The following is a 19,346-nucleotide window of genomic DNA, read 5'->3' on the forward strand; positions in this document are numbered from 1 at the left end:
ATTTCTGCATGCTATCTTACCAGATTTAAATTGATGATCTATAATCTGGAAAAACCTCTAATCCGGAATTGCTAACGTCTCAACGAGTCCGGATTACGAACTTTGTACTGTACAACTTTTAAATTAAAAGATTACATACGTGAGTATTAAAGTGAAAAAGCAAATCATAGTGAATGGTAACATACTCTGAGCAACTGCTTTCATTTTCTTCATCATTTATATGCTGCCTACGATAATATTCAGCTTCAGGTACAGGTGAACTGCTACTGAACGATGTGGTATAAACACGATTCCTTGAAACTTCTGGACTCTCAATGTCATTTGGCACACTTAAACATGTGATATCTAAAGTGATTCTAAGGTCATCGAGATTAACTTCATTGCTCTCAGTATCCAAACAGTTAATAATATCATCTGCAGCATATTAAAAATAATTAACTTGCACATATCACTAAAAATGCATATAAAATATATAGAAATTTTATTTAATATAAAGAGGTAAAAATAATACATTTTAAACTAGAAATACATTATAATTTAAATGAATATATAATAAAATTATTTGGTACTCACTTAAATATACAACATTCACCTAATCGCTGAACAGCAGTAGTGAGCTCTGAAGGTTCATACAATGCCTTTGTTAAATTTCTCTTTAATTTACGAACCCCCCTACTTTTAATTCACTTCATTTTAAATACATTTGAAATTTATTATTATAATTATTTTAATTCTTCTCTCCCTCCCCCCCCTTTTTTTTTTTTTGCTTCCTTGTTTATTCACTCCATGAAAAACACATGTCTTGAATGTCATAATCATATTTTGACTTACCTCAATATTTCTCTTTCTTTTGAATGAATTTGGGTTTCATTGAAGTTCAATCACTTAAAATTTAAATACATGTTGGAAAACGCTACCTATTCAAATTCCTAAGAATATAAAGAAGTATATGGAAACTATCATTTTTAGTACTTAAGCTGAAGGAGGTTTCAGCTTAATGAACAATACAAATTCCAACCCTTACGTACAAATCTTTTCAAAAAAACATCACTCAGCCAGAACCTCCTAGCAGATCAATAATGTGAAAGAAAAAGAAAATCTGTTTTCTGGCATATATTGTATCAAATAATTAAATTTACTCATTAGTTATGCACGATATTTTATAATTTTGATCGTATTTTAGAATTCTTTTACAAATTTCTGTATTTATATATAATTTTTTGCATTTAGTGTTTTTGGAAAAAGTAAAACATTTAGTTAAGTTTGATATTTTGCTTTTAGAAGATGAAATTGCAAGCTCTTTGCTAAAATTTTCATAGCTCATTACAGATTAAATGTGTTCTAAATACAAATATATAACATGTAGAAAATATATGACTGAAGAGCTAAAAAATATGATACACTTATAAAGGATAAAAAATATGTTCATTTCTAATTTAAATTATTTATTGACATAAACAACTACATTCAAAGACATAATGTATGTTCTATTTTAAACATTATTATTATTCTGAATGACTATCAAATATCTCATAATTTACAAGAATATAAAATTTAGAATGTTTAGAATTCTGCTCTTTCAACTATTTCAAATAAGAAGATAAAACTACAACACATTATTAAAAGCTCATTTTAATAAAGAAAGAATAAGATTTTCAGTTTAATAAAAATCTTATTTCTATTTTATTTAAATATTGTGAATATATTTTTCTATATTTATTTTTACTACAATTCCTTCAGATACCTAATTCATTCAATTACTGGAATAACAATGGTATTCAAAGCAAAAGAAAACCAAGTAGTTTAAAGTTTCCAAAAACACTAGCATAATAAACAGTACAGTTTCTAACCATACATATGGAATTACTCACTTATATTAAACATCTGCATAATAATATGAATTATTAAATGATTGAAATTAGTGGTGCATTATTAAGTTAAATCAAAACATACTTATTCAAATGTGGAATAAAATATAATGCAAAGTAATAAAAGCTTTTTAGTTTTGTTTCATACTAACAAATAAAAATAAAGCAATTAAATTCAATAAAAAATAATGCATTATTATTCAAAATAGCTAAATATAAGATGGAAATATTTTTTAGCATTTAGGCACAGCCTATTGGAATAGATGATGCTCAATCATAAATTATCAACAGCATAAAATAATTTAATAATACAATTTTTTTAAATCAGTTCATATGAAATTAAGTAACTGATGGGAAAGAAATATTCATATTTGTTACATCTAATGGCAAATAATGAACATAAATTCTGCAGCTTCAAAATTTGTACACTTAATGCTAGGCTAGAAATGGATGTCATATTAAAAAAAATTATTGTATCATTTCCTACACGCATAATATTCAGCTATCTACCCATCTATAAGTCACATCAATGTCTATTGTCAAAAGCTATTTGCAATAATAATGCATAATTAAATTATACATATCACAACCAAATAACATAAAACTACATATATAATTGACATTTCACAATCTATGCTTCACAACTATGAAATTATGCCTGTTGCTTCAAAAAGTATCTTGACAATTTAAAAAACAGACCTAAAAAAGCTTATTTAATGGCATTGAAATTATCAAAATGAAGAAACATGTTTGCAGTACTTCTGTAAACCTTTTTCAGTCTTTAATGATGAATAGTTCAATATCTGTCCAGCATAGATTAAATCACGCTTTGAATGCACGATCCTAACAGAGGGTGATGCCAAATATCAATTAGCACATTTCACAACTGCTTTTTGGAATGAAATTTTCAGTCAGCATAATTTGTTCCTAATTTGGACCTAATTTGAAAATTTTTAGTATAACTAAAATAGGATAAACTAATCTTAATAAGATCATTTAGCACTTAAAATTAAAAACGACAGCATGCAAACTCTTCTCTAAGACAGCATGCAAACTCTTCTCTAATGTTTTACACAGTTTTACGACAGCTACCTACTTACATTCAGTCATTATTTTGTTTAACTCACATACTCTCAACATGTTAAAAATCATTTCAGAGGCCTCATGAAAATTGTGTCTGCCTGAATGCTGCAGAGGGCACCAATAAATTTTAGCATACTTCATGAAATTCATTGTATACTTGGAACTGAAGATGACTTATATTTGCATGAAAATATGCATTCAAACTATTGATTGATCACTAGACAAAGCACTCTAAAAAAATTTAAGCACAGTGCAGACAAGAGGAATACAATTAATAAGATATCTAACATATAAAAAAGTAAAATAGTAATAATAAATTAAATATTCTAATATGATAGAAAATGCGAAACTTACTCAAACAAGTTGGAAGGGAACTTTCATTCAAAGGACAGCTTTTCATTTGTTGTTTAGATGAGCGAACAGAACATGAAAAATGAACAAACAACGGCGGATGAATATTCTTATCTTGAAGAGAAATATGATCTGTATCTTTGTCAATCGAGGACAATGAAGAAGCTGTATTCAAACAGCTTTTTGCACTTATGTCATCTTCACACATATTATCTGTTCTGTCAAATTCACCATCTAAGAGATTAGTCAAATGAAATACATGAACATCTATCTATCTATCTAGACTGTGTCCACAAAAGATCTTGATTGGTTTTATTTTTCACAACCCTTGGTCTTAGACTCATACTTCCAATTACAAAAATGTTTTAAATCATGAAAATATTCATATTATGGTAATTTAAAAAGTTGATTTTGTAGAAGTAAAAAAACTAACTCCCCCCCCCCCCATCTTCCAGTTCTTGTAGATATATTTAGTAGAAGTTTGCACTCAATCTAAAAACTAAAATACAAAATGTTTGACTCCCCTATACAAACATTTATTGTAATATTTAATTTCAAAGTTTGGGAATTTTTCAGGGCTAAAAAAGAGTACTTTCTGATCATCCACACCTCCACCAAAAAATCATAAATTCATTCCCAACTTTGGACAGCAACTGCAAACTTATTAGTGACAATTTCTCCACCAAACTAGCACATATAGCATAGAATCATGAATGGTGGCCTGCTAAAAATTTCACAAAAGGGTAATCATCCATAAAATTTCAAGAAGAATTATCAATAACAAGTGTTACCTTTTTCAAGAAATAATCTTTCATTTTTTTTTTTTTTTTTTCATTGTTGATTTTCCCATGTACACAGTGAAAAAAACCCCAGAGAACTGTACAAACTTGGAACCATACACAAGTTTGGCACTACACATCAGAAAACAATAAATAAAGCGAATACCAGATGTAAATAAGATACTGGTACTTTTACATCAATAGATTTATAGTCTAACACATTACTTGCACTTTTTCACATTGCTTTTCTATAAAATTTGGTCACTTTTGAAGCACAGCTTCAGAGAGCGAATTTTTGCATTCTTTATTGTGTGGAAAAATGGAATATTTTTGAAAAAATACACTTTCTTTTTATTAGACAGCAGACTCCACACTCCCATTATGATTCATTACAAGAAAAACAAATACAACATAATGCAAAAAGAAACACTAATTAGAAAAATAACATTGGAATTTCAAAAGTGCAAACAAACAGATGTGTGCCACATAAATACCTGGGTTACCATATGAATAATATTTAGCAATATCATAGGTTGCAGATAATTATTTTGAAAACATACTGCATTGCCTGATGAATATTTTTGCTAACACTTTTCACTTGGAGAAAAATAATTACAAAGTATTCTAAAAATTAACCCTTATCACTTTTCTTAAGAAGGTTAATTGAAAAATACAGCAGAATGACAATTCAAGGCTGACCTATATTTTCTCCCATTCAGTGACACACTGGCGGAAATTGCTAAAGGCAGATGTGAGTAAGCAGCGATAGCAACCACAAAAATAGAAGGCAGGAAAATGTGTAAATTAATATAAGTGTGGGTTACAGTAAGACGTGTTGTGTGTATGCAAATTTTGGAATCCCTTAGTTGTTCATCATAACAGGTGAAACAGTCACATGATAGCACTGATAAGAGATACGGATCAGATGTGTATTCACCATTGTTGTTCAAAAGTAAAACTTAACAGGAGAGAATTAATTGAGGATTTTCAGTATGTCTTCCCGATATCACTTAGATGATTTTTCGTATGTCTGTATTACTGGCAAGATTGAAAAAGGATGAAAAAGTAACAGATGTTGCTTTATGAATTTGACGTCAGCTAAAGTGTTGTTTCAAGGTTTCGGAAATCATTTTTAACAAATGGAATGTGTAGCAAAAGTCATGGAGGAGGTTTGGTTCACAGTATGACACCTGCAGAAGATAAGTACATAGTACTATCAACAAAACAAAACTGTCGTAGCACAGCTACTGGGGTAGCAAATCAGTTACTTCCTGCTACTGGCAAGCAAATCTTCTGAAAAACTGTAGCCAGACATTTGCATCAAGGCGGACTATACTTCCATCGTGTGCATTCCATTGCCTACATATCACCACTCTGACCATTTTGATGGTGTCACTAGCATCGCAGTTGGAGAGAAGATAACTGGGCTTGTGTACTATTCTCATATAAAAGTAAGTTCAGTCTCTTTTCTGATTGTGAACAACAACTGATGTGACTTTGGCAAACATACAGGAAAGGGACTAGTATCCTACATGTAGTGTCATTGTATATGCTAGGATCATGATCAATGACCATACGTTGCTCTTCTTACTAAAGCTAAATTTGGCCAACGCTACATTCATGATGTTCCACTGCCTAGCATTCGCATGTTCGGTGTGCTGTCGGTGATAAAGTGATAAATTTGTTTTCATGGATGTTTCATTGTTCGTTTTCATCAAATTCTTTTCAATGCATAAGATTCTGATCATGATGATAAGATCATCATTTTGCACTAGGATAGCTAAATATTCATCACGAAATCTTTTGCGGAAATGTTCTCTTAAGTTCTGCAAGAACTTGTATCTTTTTGTCAGATTAATGGTATCCAGGTAGTCTAAGTCAGGCACTCCGACGTCGTGCACATCTTGTAGAAACATTGAAGGAGTTAGTACCGTCGTAAGATCATTTGGATCTTCTGAAAGGTACGTAAGGGGTCTTGAGTTAATCACTGATTTGATATCACAAAGTATAGTCAACATTTCCTCGTAAGAGACACAGGACTTGCCGAGAACATTTCTCAACATCTTCTTGACTGTTTGTACCAACCTCTCCCACCAACCGCCCCACCATGAAGCAGTTGGGGGATTAAACTTCCACTGTATTCTCATACTAGTTGAATGACATTCTATTTCTTTCCAATCTATCGATATTAACAGATTTTCAGTTCCAACGAAATTAGTACCATTGTCGCTGTAAATAATACCTGGACGACCTCTTCTGGCAATAAATCTCCTTAATCCCAAGATGAACGCATTTGTTGATAAACTTTCTATCAGTTCAAGATGTATCGCCCGATAGACCGCACAAGTAAAGAGCAAGATCCATGCCTTTTTTCCTTTTCTTAAATAAAGAGGACCGGCTGCATCGACTCCGGTCACTTCAAACACCAGAGCATCTCTAACTCGATCTTCAGGAAGAGGTGCTGGAACAGTCTCTATATTCTTTGCGCTATATCTTCTACAGCGAACACACTTCATAAGAACTTTACGTACTGTTTTTCTTCCTCTCAGGACCCAGAATTTCTGTCGAATATTGGCTAGTACGAATTGCACACCAGCGTGGGATAGTCGCAAATGGTAATCTAAAATTAACCTATGAACTAAGTTATGATTTGAGGGCAATACAATTGGACAGAGAAAATTTTCTTCTTCCTCTCTTCTAGTAATCTTGGTCTTTAACCGAATAAGGCCATCTGAGTCAAAAAAGGTACAAAGGTTGCTAACTTTAAGTTCTTTGCCAAATGCTTCTATTTGTATTATCTTGCATATTTTCTTTTCTACAGTTTCTATTTCTGGGACTGTGAGTTCTCCTGATTGTTTAGAATCTGGTCTTCTGCAGTTGTTGATAAATTTGCATATCCAAGCAGTTATTCTTAACATTTTATGGTAAGATGAATATTTCTCAAAAAAATGTTCTACCCTTTGCGTATTTAGTGCAGAAATGACTGATTTCCTTTTTTCTGAATTCACTATTTCCATGTCCGGTATTTCCCTTTGTCTAGGCCATTCTTCCTGATTTTTCTTCAGCCAGTCGGGGCCCTCCCACCATCTAACTACTAAAAGTTGTTTAGCGGTGCAACCTCTTGATGGGAGGTCAGCTGGATTTTTTGTTCCAGCAATATGTTTCCACGTTTTTGGATCCGTCAGTTTCCTAATCTCCCTGACTCTGTTTTCCACAAAGACAGCCCAGACAATCTCTTCCCTTTGAATCCATGTCAAAACTGTTGTAGAATCCGTCCAAAAATGCATTTCCATATTTTGCCATTGCAAACCATTTAAAACAGAAGAGCATAGTCTGGCACCTATCGTGGCAGCTATCAATTCCAGACGAGGGATCGTAATAGATTTTACGGGAGCTACTCTAGACTTCGATGCCAACAGATGAACTTCAACTCCAGAATTCGTCACAGTTCTCAAGAAAACTGCAGCAGCATACGCATTACTACTGACATCACAGAATGTGTGAATGCTGCAGAACTTCCTATTGTCCTTGCTGGAATGTATCCAACGTAGGAGGGATATTTCTTTTAAGAGAAAAAGGCTTTTATACCAATTCACAAAATTTTGTTTTGTACTCTCGTCGACTTCAGTATCCCAAGAAATTCCTGTTTTCCATAGGTTCTGCAACAATATTTTAGGATACAAGAGAACAGGACTCACAATACCAATAGGATCAAATATTTTGTGTGTTACAGCGAGAATTGTTCTCTTCGTTATTATACCCATTTCAAAATCTTCTAGCCAATTCAGATTCAAAGTTAAATTATCTTTCTGACAGTTCCATAACAGACCCAATACGGGTGAAATAGTTTCCTGTTTCAGGTTATCTTCATTATGTAACCAACCTCGAAGATTAAACTTTCCTTCATTCATTATTTCTCGAGATTTTTCGATGAACTGAATCATCTCGGATTCTTTGTCAAAACTGGCAACAACGTTATCTACGTAGAAGCTACGCAAGAGTTTAGCTATTATCTCCGTATCATATGAAGAATTTTTCACGTACTTTTGTAGATGGAATTCTATAACAGCTGCCAAAAGGAAAGGACTACTCTTAACCCCAAATACTACCCTAGTATGACGAAATATTTTCGTTTTCCTTTCTTCCACATCATTCCACCAGAAAAACCGAAGCCAGTCTCTATCTTGAGGCCTTACACTGATCTGTAAGAAAGCCTTTTCAATGTCTGCTATAACAGCAAACTTGCCTTCCCGAAATCTCAACAAAAGAGATGGAATTAGTTCTATCAAATTTGGTCCACACTCCAAACACTGATTTAGAGAAGGAGACGATTGTTTCCTCGCAGACGCATCAAACACCGGTCGAATTGGTGTTGAGCTATTTTCTTTGATCACCGGTCTATGCGGTAAATAATGTCCAAAGTCAACCGCAATATTTTCTTTAACTTCTTCGATCACTCCTAAGTTACACCAGTCATTAAAAACTGCATTGTATGAAGAAAATAAATTTTGAGATAAAAGTTTCTGGGTGGTAGATTGTAGACGTTTCAACGCTAAATCCTTGTGAGTGGAGAGTGGTACATGATTCTCCGCCCACGGAAGTGCGACTTCATAACGCCCTTCTTCGTTTAGAGATACAGAATTTTCGAATTGCAATTTTGCTTGCAAATCCCTTTCCTCTCTAGCCTTTTTTGTAACTGGATCTGTTATTCCGATAACATCAAGCCTCCACAGTTCTGACAACGTGGCATCAGAAATATGTAAATATAACGAAAGCGTGGAAAAGGAATTTTCTATTTCATAATTGTCAGTGTTCGCTTTCCCCATGACTGTCCACCCAAGTCTTGTACTTACAGCAACTAATCTTCCCCAAGGAAGAACTTCGATTTTACCTGTAAATAAATTTGCAGCAACATCTGCCCCTAACAACAAATGAATCTCTTGGGGGTTCTCCTGGAATAATCTGCAATTTCCATTTTCAAAAACATCACTGACGTAAATTCCTCTTCTTCTAAGTTCCCCAATCCAGTGTATATTTTTGATTTTAGGGACCGAAGAACATATTTTTCTTTCATCCAATACATTGATTTCGCAATTATACCGTTTATCTACGCTACCCAATTTTATTCTATAACGTTTATGTTTTTCCGAAACTTCTATGCCACCAAAAAGTCCGTGGGTTACACTTTGTTCACCTAAGCTTCTTAATTGTAACCTTTCTGCTGCATACCTGCTTATGTATGAGTTTTGACTTCCGGTGTCAATTATCGCTCGAACAAGTTGGTTATTCCCTCTTCCATATATGCGAACAATTAAAGTTTGCAAATATACTTCTGAACATCCTGCTTGATTTGAAAGTACTTTATTTTCTATCTGTTCGTCTTTTTTAATTTCCGAAACCTCGACAGAAGGATTTTGTTTATTACACATAATAGTTGCATGTTGTTTTTTACAAATAGAACAAGTTATTTTTGTTCTGCAGTTTTGAGCCAAATGGTGTAATTTTAGGCATTTATAGCAAGCACATTTTCTTTTTAAAATGTCCCTTTTTTCTTGTAATGATAAGCCGGAAACGAAACTACAGTCATAAGTCTTGTGAAATTGATTACAGAAGACGCAGTTCATATTTTCCTCTCTGCATTCGGATTTTGTAAACAAATCTGTAGCGGTCGGAATCTTTGGTTTATTATGTCTATTTGAGAGACCATATGCGCTTTTCGTTGCAGGGGGGGGAAGAAGACTGTCGCCGATCGGATACTTTTTGCTGTTGCGAAACCGTTGACCTCGTGCGTTCACGGGATGAAAGTTCTGCGTGTAAAAATGACATTAAATCTTTTATGTTATAATCGGTGCCAACATTTTGTGTTCTATGAAATTCAAACGTTAATTCTGAAGGCAATAACTTCAAAATCATCGGACACAGCAAAGCGCTGTAAGATTCCGATACAACATCTAACGCTTCGAGACATCTAATCTGCGTTTGTACTTTATCATACAAGTTACGAAATGTTTTTATGTCATTTGCATTTTTTAATGATTCAATATTCAGCAAATTATTCATGTGCGCATTAATAAGAATGTCTCTCCTTCCAAAACGGTCGTGTAAGATTTGAATTGCTGAATCATAATGCTTTGGCGATAACGGAAGTCCTTGAACGCAGCTAGCAGCTGTTCCTCCTAAATATGCTTTCAGGTAATTAAATTTGTCTATTTTGTTCAATGATTCGTTATTATGTATTGAGGACTCAAATCTATTCCAAAAAGTAAGCCATTGACTACTGTTCCCATAAAATACGGGAATCGAAAGTTTTGGTAATTTAACATTAGGTGTATCTTTTATATTTTGCTGTATGTTCGGTGCATTTAAGTCATGATTAAGTTCCTTAATCCGTTTCTTAAGCCTGAATTTCCATAACGTTATCTTCTCGCGATATTGTTCTGTAATTTCGAATTCATTTTCAAATCCATCTACACTCAGAATTGGTTCAACTTCTACATCGGCATTAGCTAGTGTTTCGGTTTTAGCATTAAACTGTTCTAACAATTCTTCGAGCTCATTAATACTACATTCAGATTTATTTAATTCACTTTCGATTTTCTTAAATAGTTTTGTAACGGCAGTTCTTAAGATACTTCTTTTCTTTTTTAATTTATCTACTTCAGCCATTATCTTTCTTAGATTCAAACACTTACACAAAAAATATACGTCTCATGAAAAACAAATATTTAACTCTTACTTAGAAAACAAAATTATTCTTCTGCTGAATACTTCAAGAACAAGTATTAAAATCTTCAATTTTAATATTCAGCTTTTGAATTCACTTTATTAGAACTTTTCAAAAAACCTGGCGTCCCTGTTCGGGCGCCATAAAAATGTTGCATCAGGTTCTTCTATTTACAATAAAATTAATGTAAAATTCCTTACCTGCTGCATCTTCAGTGTTCTCGACACCAGGCTTCTAATAATCACGTTTTCCAGTAAGAGTTTCTATTACAATTAGCAGGCCATCTTGTCTTTTAATTATTTATTGAAATAAAAAGCTAATATACACTATTTACAAGGTAAGTGATAATTATTTTAAGACAGTACATTTTTAACTCTGAGTCTTTACGCTCCTCCGAGCGGTTCCAATCTCGACTGCTTCTCGGAACTTAATTACAGCAAAAGTAAAGGAAGAGATGCCCGCCACCTAGTGGCAAGAATGTGACAGTCTTGCTGGTCAACAATGCCCACCAATAAACAAGGACACCCTCATCCGTTCACTGACAGAGGAATTGGATAAATTACCCAACAGCTGCTGGATAATGTTGTGCAAATTATGACAGAACGCCTGGAATCTTCCATCGTGCCCCATGATGAGATCCATCGACATATCTCCTACTGACATCTTATGCAAGAATGTCTATGAACATTAACTGCATTTTTATCACTTTTACGTGTTCAACACAAAATGACCATTTTGTTCCTTGAACACTTTTCAGAGCCTTCTATTCTAGATTTCAGAGCATAATAAATTATCTTTCTTGTCATGTCCTGGTATTCTGGTATTATTTTATTTCACTTGGCATCCAATCACACTTACTTTTTACATGCTATATAGCCGTTTGTGATCCATCCTTAGCAATTGCCCACCAGCGTATTTCTTTGTGATTTACTAGTGTGTAACATTTTTTAATTTGTAAATTTGTTACGTCTGCTGCGATGAAATCTTTTTTATACAAAGTAGTACCCAAGTTTTCAAGTGCTAAAACTATGTTAACAATATTCATATGCAATATTTTACGATCATACTTGTCTTAGAAAAAAATTAAATGGATTAGAAAATTTCAATTTTTAATTTATGCAAGTAATGTTATGTGTTTGTTTATATGCCAATTCCTGAAGTCTGCCATTGTTTTCTAGAACATGAAATCACATAAGATTCTTCAAAAAAGATCTCTTTTTCATAAAGGTTTGCATTAATCAAAACTTTTTACTTAATATATTAACATTAAAAAAATTCCAAAATTGTTATTTCATTTTTAGTTTAGCACAAATTTAAATATTTCAATTTTCAATTTCTGTTAAGATCCCTGAATTTTTAGAAACATGATTTAACCCTTTCATGACGGCACACCTTTGTTTAAGACGTTCGTGTGGGACAGAATGGAGCCAAAGGCAGACATCGCATAGGATCGGGGTTTGGAATTGCTAACTTAAGGGAAAAAAAAACACAAAGAAAGTTTAAGTTCTAGCATCATAATTTTTGACACCATTTGAGATTATTACTTAAGCTCTTATATATGTTAAAATTAGCATTTAGTAATCTTTTTCCTTTATTTTATATGAAAATATATTTAAAAAATTGCTTATCTTGTAAAATAATTTTTGGAAGTGCTATTCAAAAGTTTTAATTGACAAAATTCATTAATAAGGTTTAAAATTAATAAAACAACACAATAAAGATTATTTACTGTAAGAAGTAACAAAATTTAAAATGAAGACTGAGTGTAGTAAATCTCGAAGCATGAGAAACACAAAGTCCAGCATTCCATGATCTATAAGCATAATATGACTGCTGCTTTTTTCTTTGCTTTTGCACAATTTGAGGCACACTGTGCATCTGTGGGTTTTTTCACCCTTTTTGTTCATACAGAGGGTAGAAAAATGCCTACCAGATAATCAGATATATGCTGGTACAGATCTGACAGCAAATTGCTTTTCTTCTTGATAATAAAGTTCTCGAAATTTTGTTCAATCACTTTCGTTTTAAAGTGGAGAAACAGAGTTTTAATGCTATGTTTCATGTCAAAAAGAATGTGAGTTCAATATTGTTATGCCCATCAATTAAAAAAAAAAAATTGTATCATTTAAATGATTTTTGAAAACATGAATAGTATGTCATATATGCATCTCCTATGTCTACACTAACCATGTTTTTGTTGTAATCCATAGTACGTGTATGTTTTAAAATGTCTTCTTCAATAATTCTCTCTTTTCAGCCAGACTTAGCCATTTCTAGTCCATGTATGCTTGTTCGCATAAACATGTCTTTTTTTCTTTGAAGGCAATGATGCATATGTTGTTTTGCTGCATTACATCCAATTCACCCGTTTTTTAGTTTTTTTTTCCCCCTGGAAAGTCTTCAGGCATTCTTTTTCATGTTTTTAATACTGTTCCAGAAACATTTGTTTCCACAGAATACAAATATTCTGCAATTGATGGGGAACTGAAGAAGTGATCCAAACATAAATTATACCCTTTCTCACATGTTGCTCATGAATGTTTTCACTACTCTTTCTTTGTAAGACCTGTCGCTGCTTAACATTTCTGTGCCCTTTCCACAGTAAATTAATTGCATACATAACTGATAATTGATTCACATAACTTATATATTTTTATCTCATAACACAATCTTTAGAATGGGACACACTGTCAAAAGCCAAGACATCCTTTTCAAGCAAAAGGGATTCATCGATGAAAATATTTTCCTCAAGTCCATAGTTGCTTTTAAATTTATTTTTTAGATTTTCTATGATTACTCCTAGTTTTCCCAACTTTTTAGCTATTTTTTAGTCTGAGGTGAAATGCAGAAATTTTTAAATATTACGGCACGTATCTCTAGGTGTAACTCTCTTGGAAAATAGCAAATATTTCATTTGCAGTAAAATAAATTTTAAAATTAGGCTTCTTGATAATGCCCATCAGTATTATCATTGCAAAAAATACTTTTATATTCCCAGTATTTACCTGAAAATTTGGCTGACTTAGAAGTTGATGAAGCACTTTTTTTAGAGTTTTGAGAAAACTGTTTGTTTCTTCAACAATCAAATTTAGCAGATTATCATCAAAGAAAATATTTTTAAAATCAATTTTTTTAGCATTTACTGTAGACTTTATTCTAACTGTTCCAGTAAATGCATGGGGATGCAATTCCTAAAGCACAAGAGTTCAAATTGAACCTTGAGGCAACTTTCACAGGAAGTTGACGGCAGGTACTCACTGAGCTCTGTCACAGACAAAATGTCCATATCACAATCGTTATATAAGTATCACTTCCAAACACTTTAGAAAATAAGTCATCATTCTGATCTGTGTCAGTACTTGGTTCATTTACCATACGAGTGTATTCTTCCTCTGATAAATAATGCCTTTACACCATAAAAAATTAGGTTTGAGGCCTTTCCGAAATAAAAAGGGAAGAACCCAAAATATATCTGAAGGCAATGCAAAATGTAACAGAACCCTATATAGTAAGCCTAAAAGACTGTACATAACAGACGGGGGGGTGGGAAGGATAATAAAAAAGGGATCAGATATATAAGAGTGAATCTAAACAAGTGGACCAGGGAGTTACAGAAGGCAGCTAAATGAGCAATATCCGTCGTAGAATGTATGGTCAGTACGTAACTAGTGAGCAGTTAGGTGCCATTGTGAATGGTACAAAGAGGATCAGTTCTCGCACCCAATGGCATTTTCTGCTGTGGATAACAAGAGGACGGTTGGTTATATGAACCACAAAATTTCCAGGGTGATGGATTGGTCAAGGTGGTCCCATAGATTGGCCACCAACATAACTGATCTCTTGTGTTTGGGCTTTTTCCTGTGGGGCCGTATGTAAAGCCTAATCTATGATTTCTCCACCGAAACCAATACGGATCTAGTAGTCAGGATTGCTATTGTTGCCAGTCGTACTTGGTAAATGCCTGGTGTCTTCAAAAATGTGGATCAGTCCCTATTCCACAGGTGTGATGTATGCATTACAGCTGGTAGAAAGTCTTTTAATTTCTTTGAGAATGTACATCAATTACATTCTTGCTAAAAATGTTTTCTGAAGTATCTCCTCTCATTCTTGTGTTAATTCTTTAAACGTGACAGTGAAAAACTACCCTTTAACTCTTCACACTGCTTGCGTTCTGACAATACATTCTGTGATAAATATTGTTCATATAGCTCCCTTATATCACCCCCTAAAGTTTGGCCCACTTGTTCAGATTCACCTTGTAAATCAGAAATGTGAATGTTTATATTAGCACATGGCAATTTAAAGTGCCCAGCTCTGCTTTCATTATGCTTTCCTGCCACTTTCACAACAGCTGATGAGTAAAATACCAATGTCAGGCAGAACGTATACAAATTGAAGTTCAGGAACCTAAAGCTGCGTTCATTTCAAAAGTAATGGACATAGGGTGTCATCTAGTGGTCTACAAAAAGCATCACTGCTTAAAATGCTTTTACGCATCACCCGTCCCTTGAATTCAATCTCTACTGATGAGTGGATGGGATGTCCAGCTGTGAGAGATGTTCGTAGGGACACCCGTCAAGAAAGGGTTAAATTAAATGTCACGATAAGTTTTAATTTTAAAACTTTAAAACTAAATGTCATGATAAGTTTTAATGTAACTAATGAACTGCAAGATTTTATAGTAAACTAGAATTTAAAATTTTAATTAATTGGATATTTTAGTTTAAAAAGTGCCAACATGAATTTTGTTATATATAACAGTTATTATAACAGCCATATTTAAAATAGTTTTGTAACTGGAAGTATATGTCTATGGCCAGTGGTTGCGAAAATAAAAGCCACAAAAAGATAATTATAGACATATCATATATTGCTTTTAGAATTAAATTTTCAATTTATACAATAAATTAACTAAAGTCATTTCAGTTTAAGATGTAAAAGAATTCAAGATTATATAGTAAAGAAATGATTTAAAATTTTAACACTGATCAACATGTGGAAACAAACGTTTCTAGATGGCCAAAACAAAATTAAATAGCAAAGTATTTGCAAATTAAGTTAAACATTGTTGCTTATTTATTTTCTAAGAGATACTAGTCACTTTTAGGTACAATTGTTTTAAAAAGGTACATGCTAAAATTTTATGTATTACTAGTTTCCATAACCAAGGGAGGGACAACAGTGAGATAAGTGGGACATTTGCCTCAGATAAACCAGAAGGAAGACAAGCAAATTAGTCATAATAAAATTATTTTAAAATATTAATGACAAAAACCAAGATGAACATATTTTACTTAACACTGGATAAATAAAAGTAACAAAATATGTTTGTATGGCAATAATTCTATTAATTCTATCTGCACAATTGTTTTGGTAAAGAGAAGTTAATTTAAAATCAAATTTTAACTGCACAGCTTTTAATTCTTGGTAAGAAAATTACAATTCAATAGTACTTGCAGTTTTCCACTAAAATACAACCTACCCACACAATCATCTCCAAAATTTACCACACTCTCTAAACCATCTTCTTCCTGGCTATCTTCATTTTCTAGTTTTAAAGATGGTTCCTGAAGGTGAGAAAATGATGGATCAATATAAACAATATTCATTAAAAGTAACATTTAACATAAAACCTGAATTAAAACCTTAAAACTTTAATTTCAAGTTACTGAAGCTCATATAAAAAAATTACTAGAGAACAACTTGCTGTAACTTGTAAATCTAAAGGCTATTTAAATTATTTTTACCTCCATTTCCTCATCCACAGGATTAAAAAAGAAATAATCAGCCCGTGAAGGGATAACTTTGAAATAACTCTGAATTATGTCTGAAAATTTGTCTTTTATATTTAAATGTTTCTGTTGCAATTCCTCACATGGCTGATGTTTCTGCAGCACAGATAATGGAAAAAGACATTTTTCAGGAATTCTGAAAGGCAAAAGAGATGCAAATTAAAGGAGGAACTTTTTAACCAATAATATTAATAACATATTCATTAACCAAACAATAAACATACAAGATCCTATTTAAAACAAAGATTTTGCAAATTTCAATATTTAACAACTGAAGTACTATAAAAGATAAACTCACATATAAAATGAACTTTGACAGCAGCTGATTTAAATTATTTATTTCTTCACTATACTATATATGTATTAGTTTTATTTTCCATCTGATGCTGTGAAACTTAAGCTGCAGATTTTTTAATTATTATTATTATTATTATTGATAAAGCATGAATATAATCCTTACTTCTCTAATCCAAAATTAGCATCTTCTAGTTTGTCCTCACTAGATACTTTATCTTCATCACTGTCTCGGGTAAGATGCATGTGGCGAACAGAATGCTTTGTTGTGAAATCTTTTACATGGCCACATATCATAAAAATAAATTCTGTAATGTCAACTTCAAGCAGAGATTCTTCACATATTTCATCAATAGCTGCTACTGCATCAAGTTTATGAACATCCAAACCCAGCATTAATGATCTACAATAAAATATTCATTGATTTAATCAAAGGCAGACCATACTTGATTCAAGACACCAATCCAGTTAGACAATACTTCTTTCAGTTTCATTAAATTGAATCAAGTAAGGTCTGAATTATGAATTGTTGCTATATATTGCCTGATTTGAGCAAATGGTTGCGATTGAAAAATAAATTACATTAAATTTCATTATGGAAAAAAAAATTCAATGTGATAAAATTAATTAACACATTTCACGTGAATCTGGTATACCTATAGCATTAAATTATTTGCTAAATTATTCATCCTAACTGATATATATATATATATATATATATATATATTAATTAAAAATAATGGGTACGTAGCCTAGCGACCGGCCAAGTAGTGTGGCTTAGTGCCTATTATGGATGACCACTTGCTTCAGAATCCCACAGTAACAAATGGCAACCAATGCCAAAATTTCTGTCAGTGGTCGACATTACATTACAAAAGTATCAAATAATGTTTGTTCCTGCTGGTACTTTCAAAAAATTTAATTTTTTTTAAAAATGTAAAATATTAATTTTTTTTTTTTTTTAAATATTTTTATTTCCTTTTTTTTCCCATTATAGGATCCCATGCACAAATAATTTCTTCTAGAAAGATATATAAACCAACTTGATACTTCCAACAAAAAAACATTCTTTTGTCATCAGATCATTTTGTAAAAATTTTTATATAGTTAAATATTTATATAGTTTAATTATTTAATGAAGCAGAGTGACATGCCTTAAAACATTATTGACAATATTTACTCTTGGGGGAGGGGGGAGACAGATCAGAACAATAGATTTAACTTTATGGCAGCCAACAGGTAATGATAGGACACATATTTTTCTGTACATAATCATCTGGCACATTCTGTGCTCTAATAGAAAAAATCTGTAATTTTATTAACTTTATATTTAAAAGTTTTTCCTTTCTCATAAATTTTAGCAGCAAATAATTAATCAACACCTTATTCAAGAGTTTCATGCTATGCGCTAATGACTACAAAAAAAAAAAAAAAAAAAAAAAAAAAAAATGTGAATTGCATTAAGAAAAGACATAAAAACTGCAAACCTGCACTCTAACGGTAGAAAAAAATTTAGTTAAAAGACTTTTATAATTGTAAAACTTTTCTATAGTATTCTGTAAATTCTAGATATCATGCTTAATGAAGAAAAATGTTTTAAATAGTATTAATTATTCCATCATGCTGAAATAGTGTAAACTGAGACATCTGACATTCTATCAACACTGCATATACAAAAGGCTACTGCTTTATATTCAAAGGCATGTTAAATGAAGACATGCCAATGTTTGATAACTGTTTGATAACACTTGGAACTTGTAAATATATCTTGCCGCAATTCAAATTATTGAAACATAACAAATAGCTCACAGATTGGTGAAAAATGATAGGTATGAAAAATGCATTATACTTGAAAGATTTCTTTTCTATCAGCTATTACTGCACAAAGCAGTGGTGCCTAATAATAAGTTAGATGCTTTTAATGCATCATACCATTAATATATATTTGTTCTCATTAAATGCTGTCTTATGCAACCTTATATTCATTATCAGATTACTAATATTTAGAGGATTAGATTACAGAAATAAAAGACAGCTATCAGCCGTATGCATGGAACCCCACTGAAAAGGTAGACAAATTTTATTTGTTCCTACCTTTAATTTATATACAAATACCACTTATCTTGAACAGACGTTTTCCCAACGTTCAATTGAAATGTGAATATACAGCTATGTAAAACACAGTGGCAGGTAATAAAGTAACTAACTAAATAATATGGAATCTAAGTTGCCAAAATGATAATTAAAAATCCAAGTAAAGAAAGTTGAGAATATTTCAAAAGAGAAAAAAATTAAATAAAATGCCACAGCAATTAACAAATGTATATTAGGGTGTATGTCCCTAAATGTATATTAGGGGAAAAATGAAATATTAGGCTGTTTCATTTTCACAAAGATATGATTTTCATATGGCTTTGCTTACGCCCCACACCACAGTGATGTAAAAGATATATAT

The 19,346-nt window shown here is 32.2% G+C and overlaps 1 protein-coding gene across 1 annotated transcript in view; it reads right to left on the reverse strand.

Moving 5' to 3' along the window:
• Positions 1-19,346, reverse strand: part of LOC118190330 (KICSTOR complex protein SZT2-like) — a 279,720-nt gene that overhangs the window by 169,725 nt on the left and 90,649 nt on the right. The window contains exons 24-28 of the mRNA XM_085818640.1: positions 17,058-17,294; positions 16,553-16,733; positions 16,288-16,372; positions 3,306-3,536; positions 186-414 (exon numbers count right to left, since the gene is read on the reverse strand). Of these exons, the coding sequence (XP_085674766.1) occupies positions 186-414; positions 3,306-3,536; positions 16,288-16,372; positions 16,553-16,733; positions 17,058-17,294 (963 nt within the window). The remainder of the gene's footprint in view (positions 1-185; positions 415-3,305; positions 3,537-16,287; positions 16,373-16,552; positions 16,734-17,057; positions 17,295-19,346) is intronic.

The sequence above is a fragment of the Stegodyphus dumicola genome, chromosome 6 (assembly GCF_044657685.1).
Source record: "Stegodyphus dumicola isolate Sdum_Otavi_A_Nest chromosome 6, ASM4465768v1".
Classification (NCBI taxonomy): Eukaryota; Metazoa; Arthropoda; class Arachnida; order Araneae; family Eresidae; genus Stegodyphus; species Stegodyphus dumicola.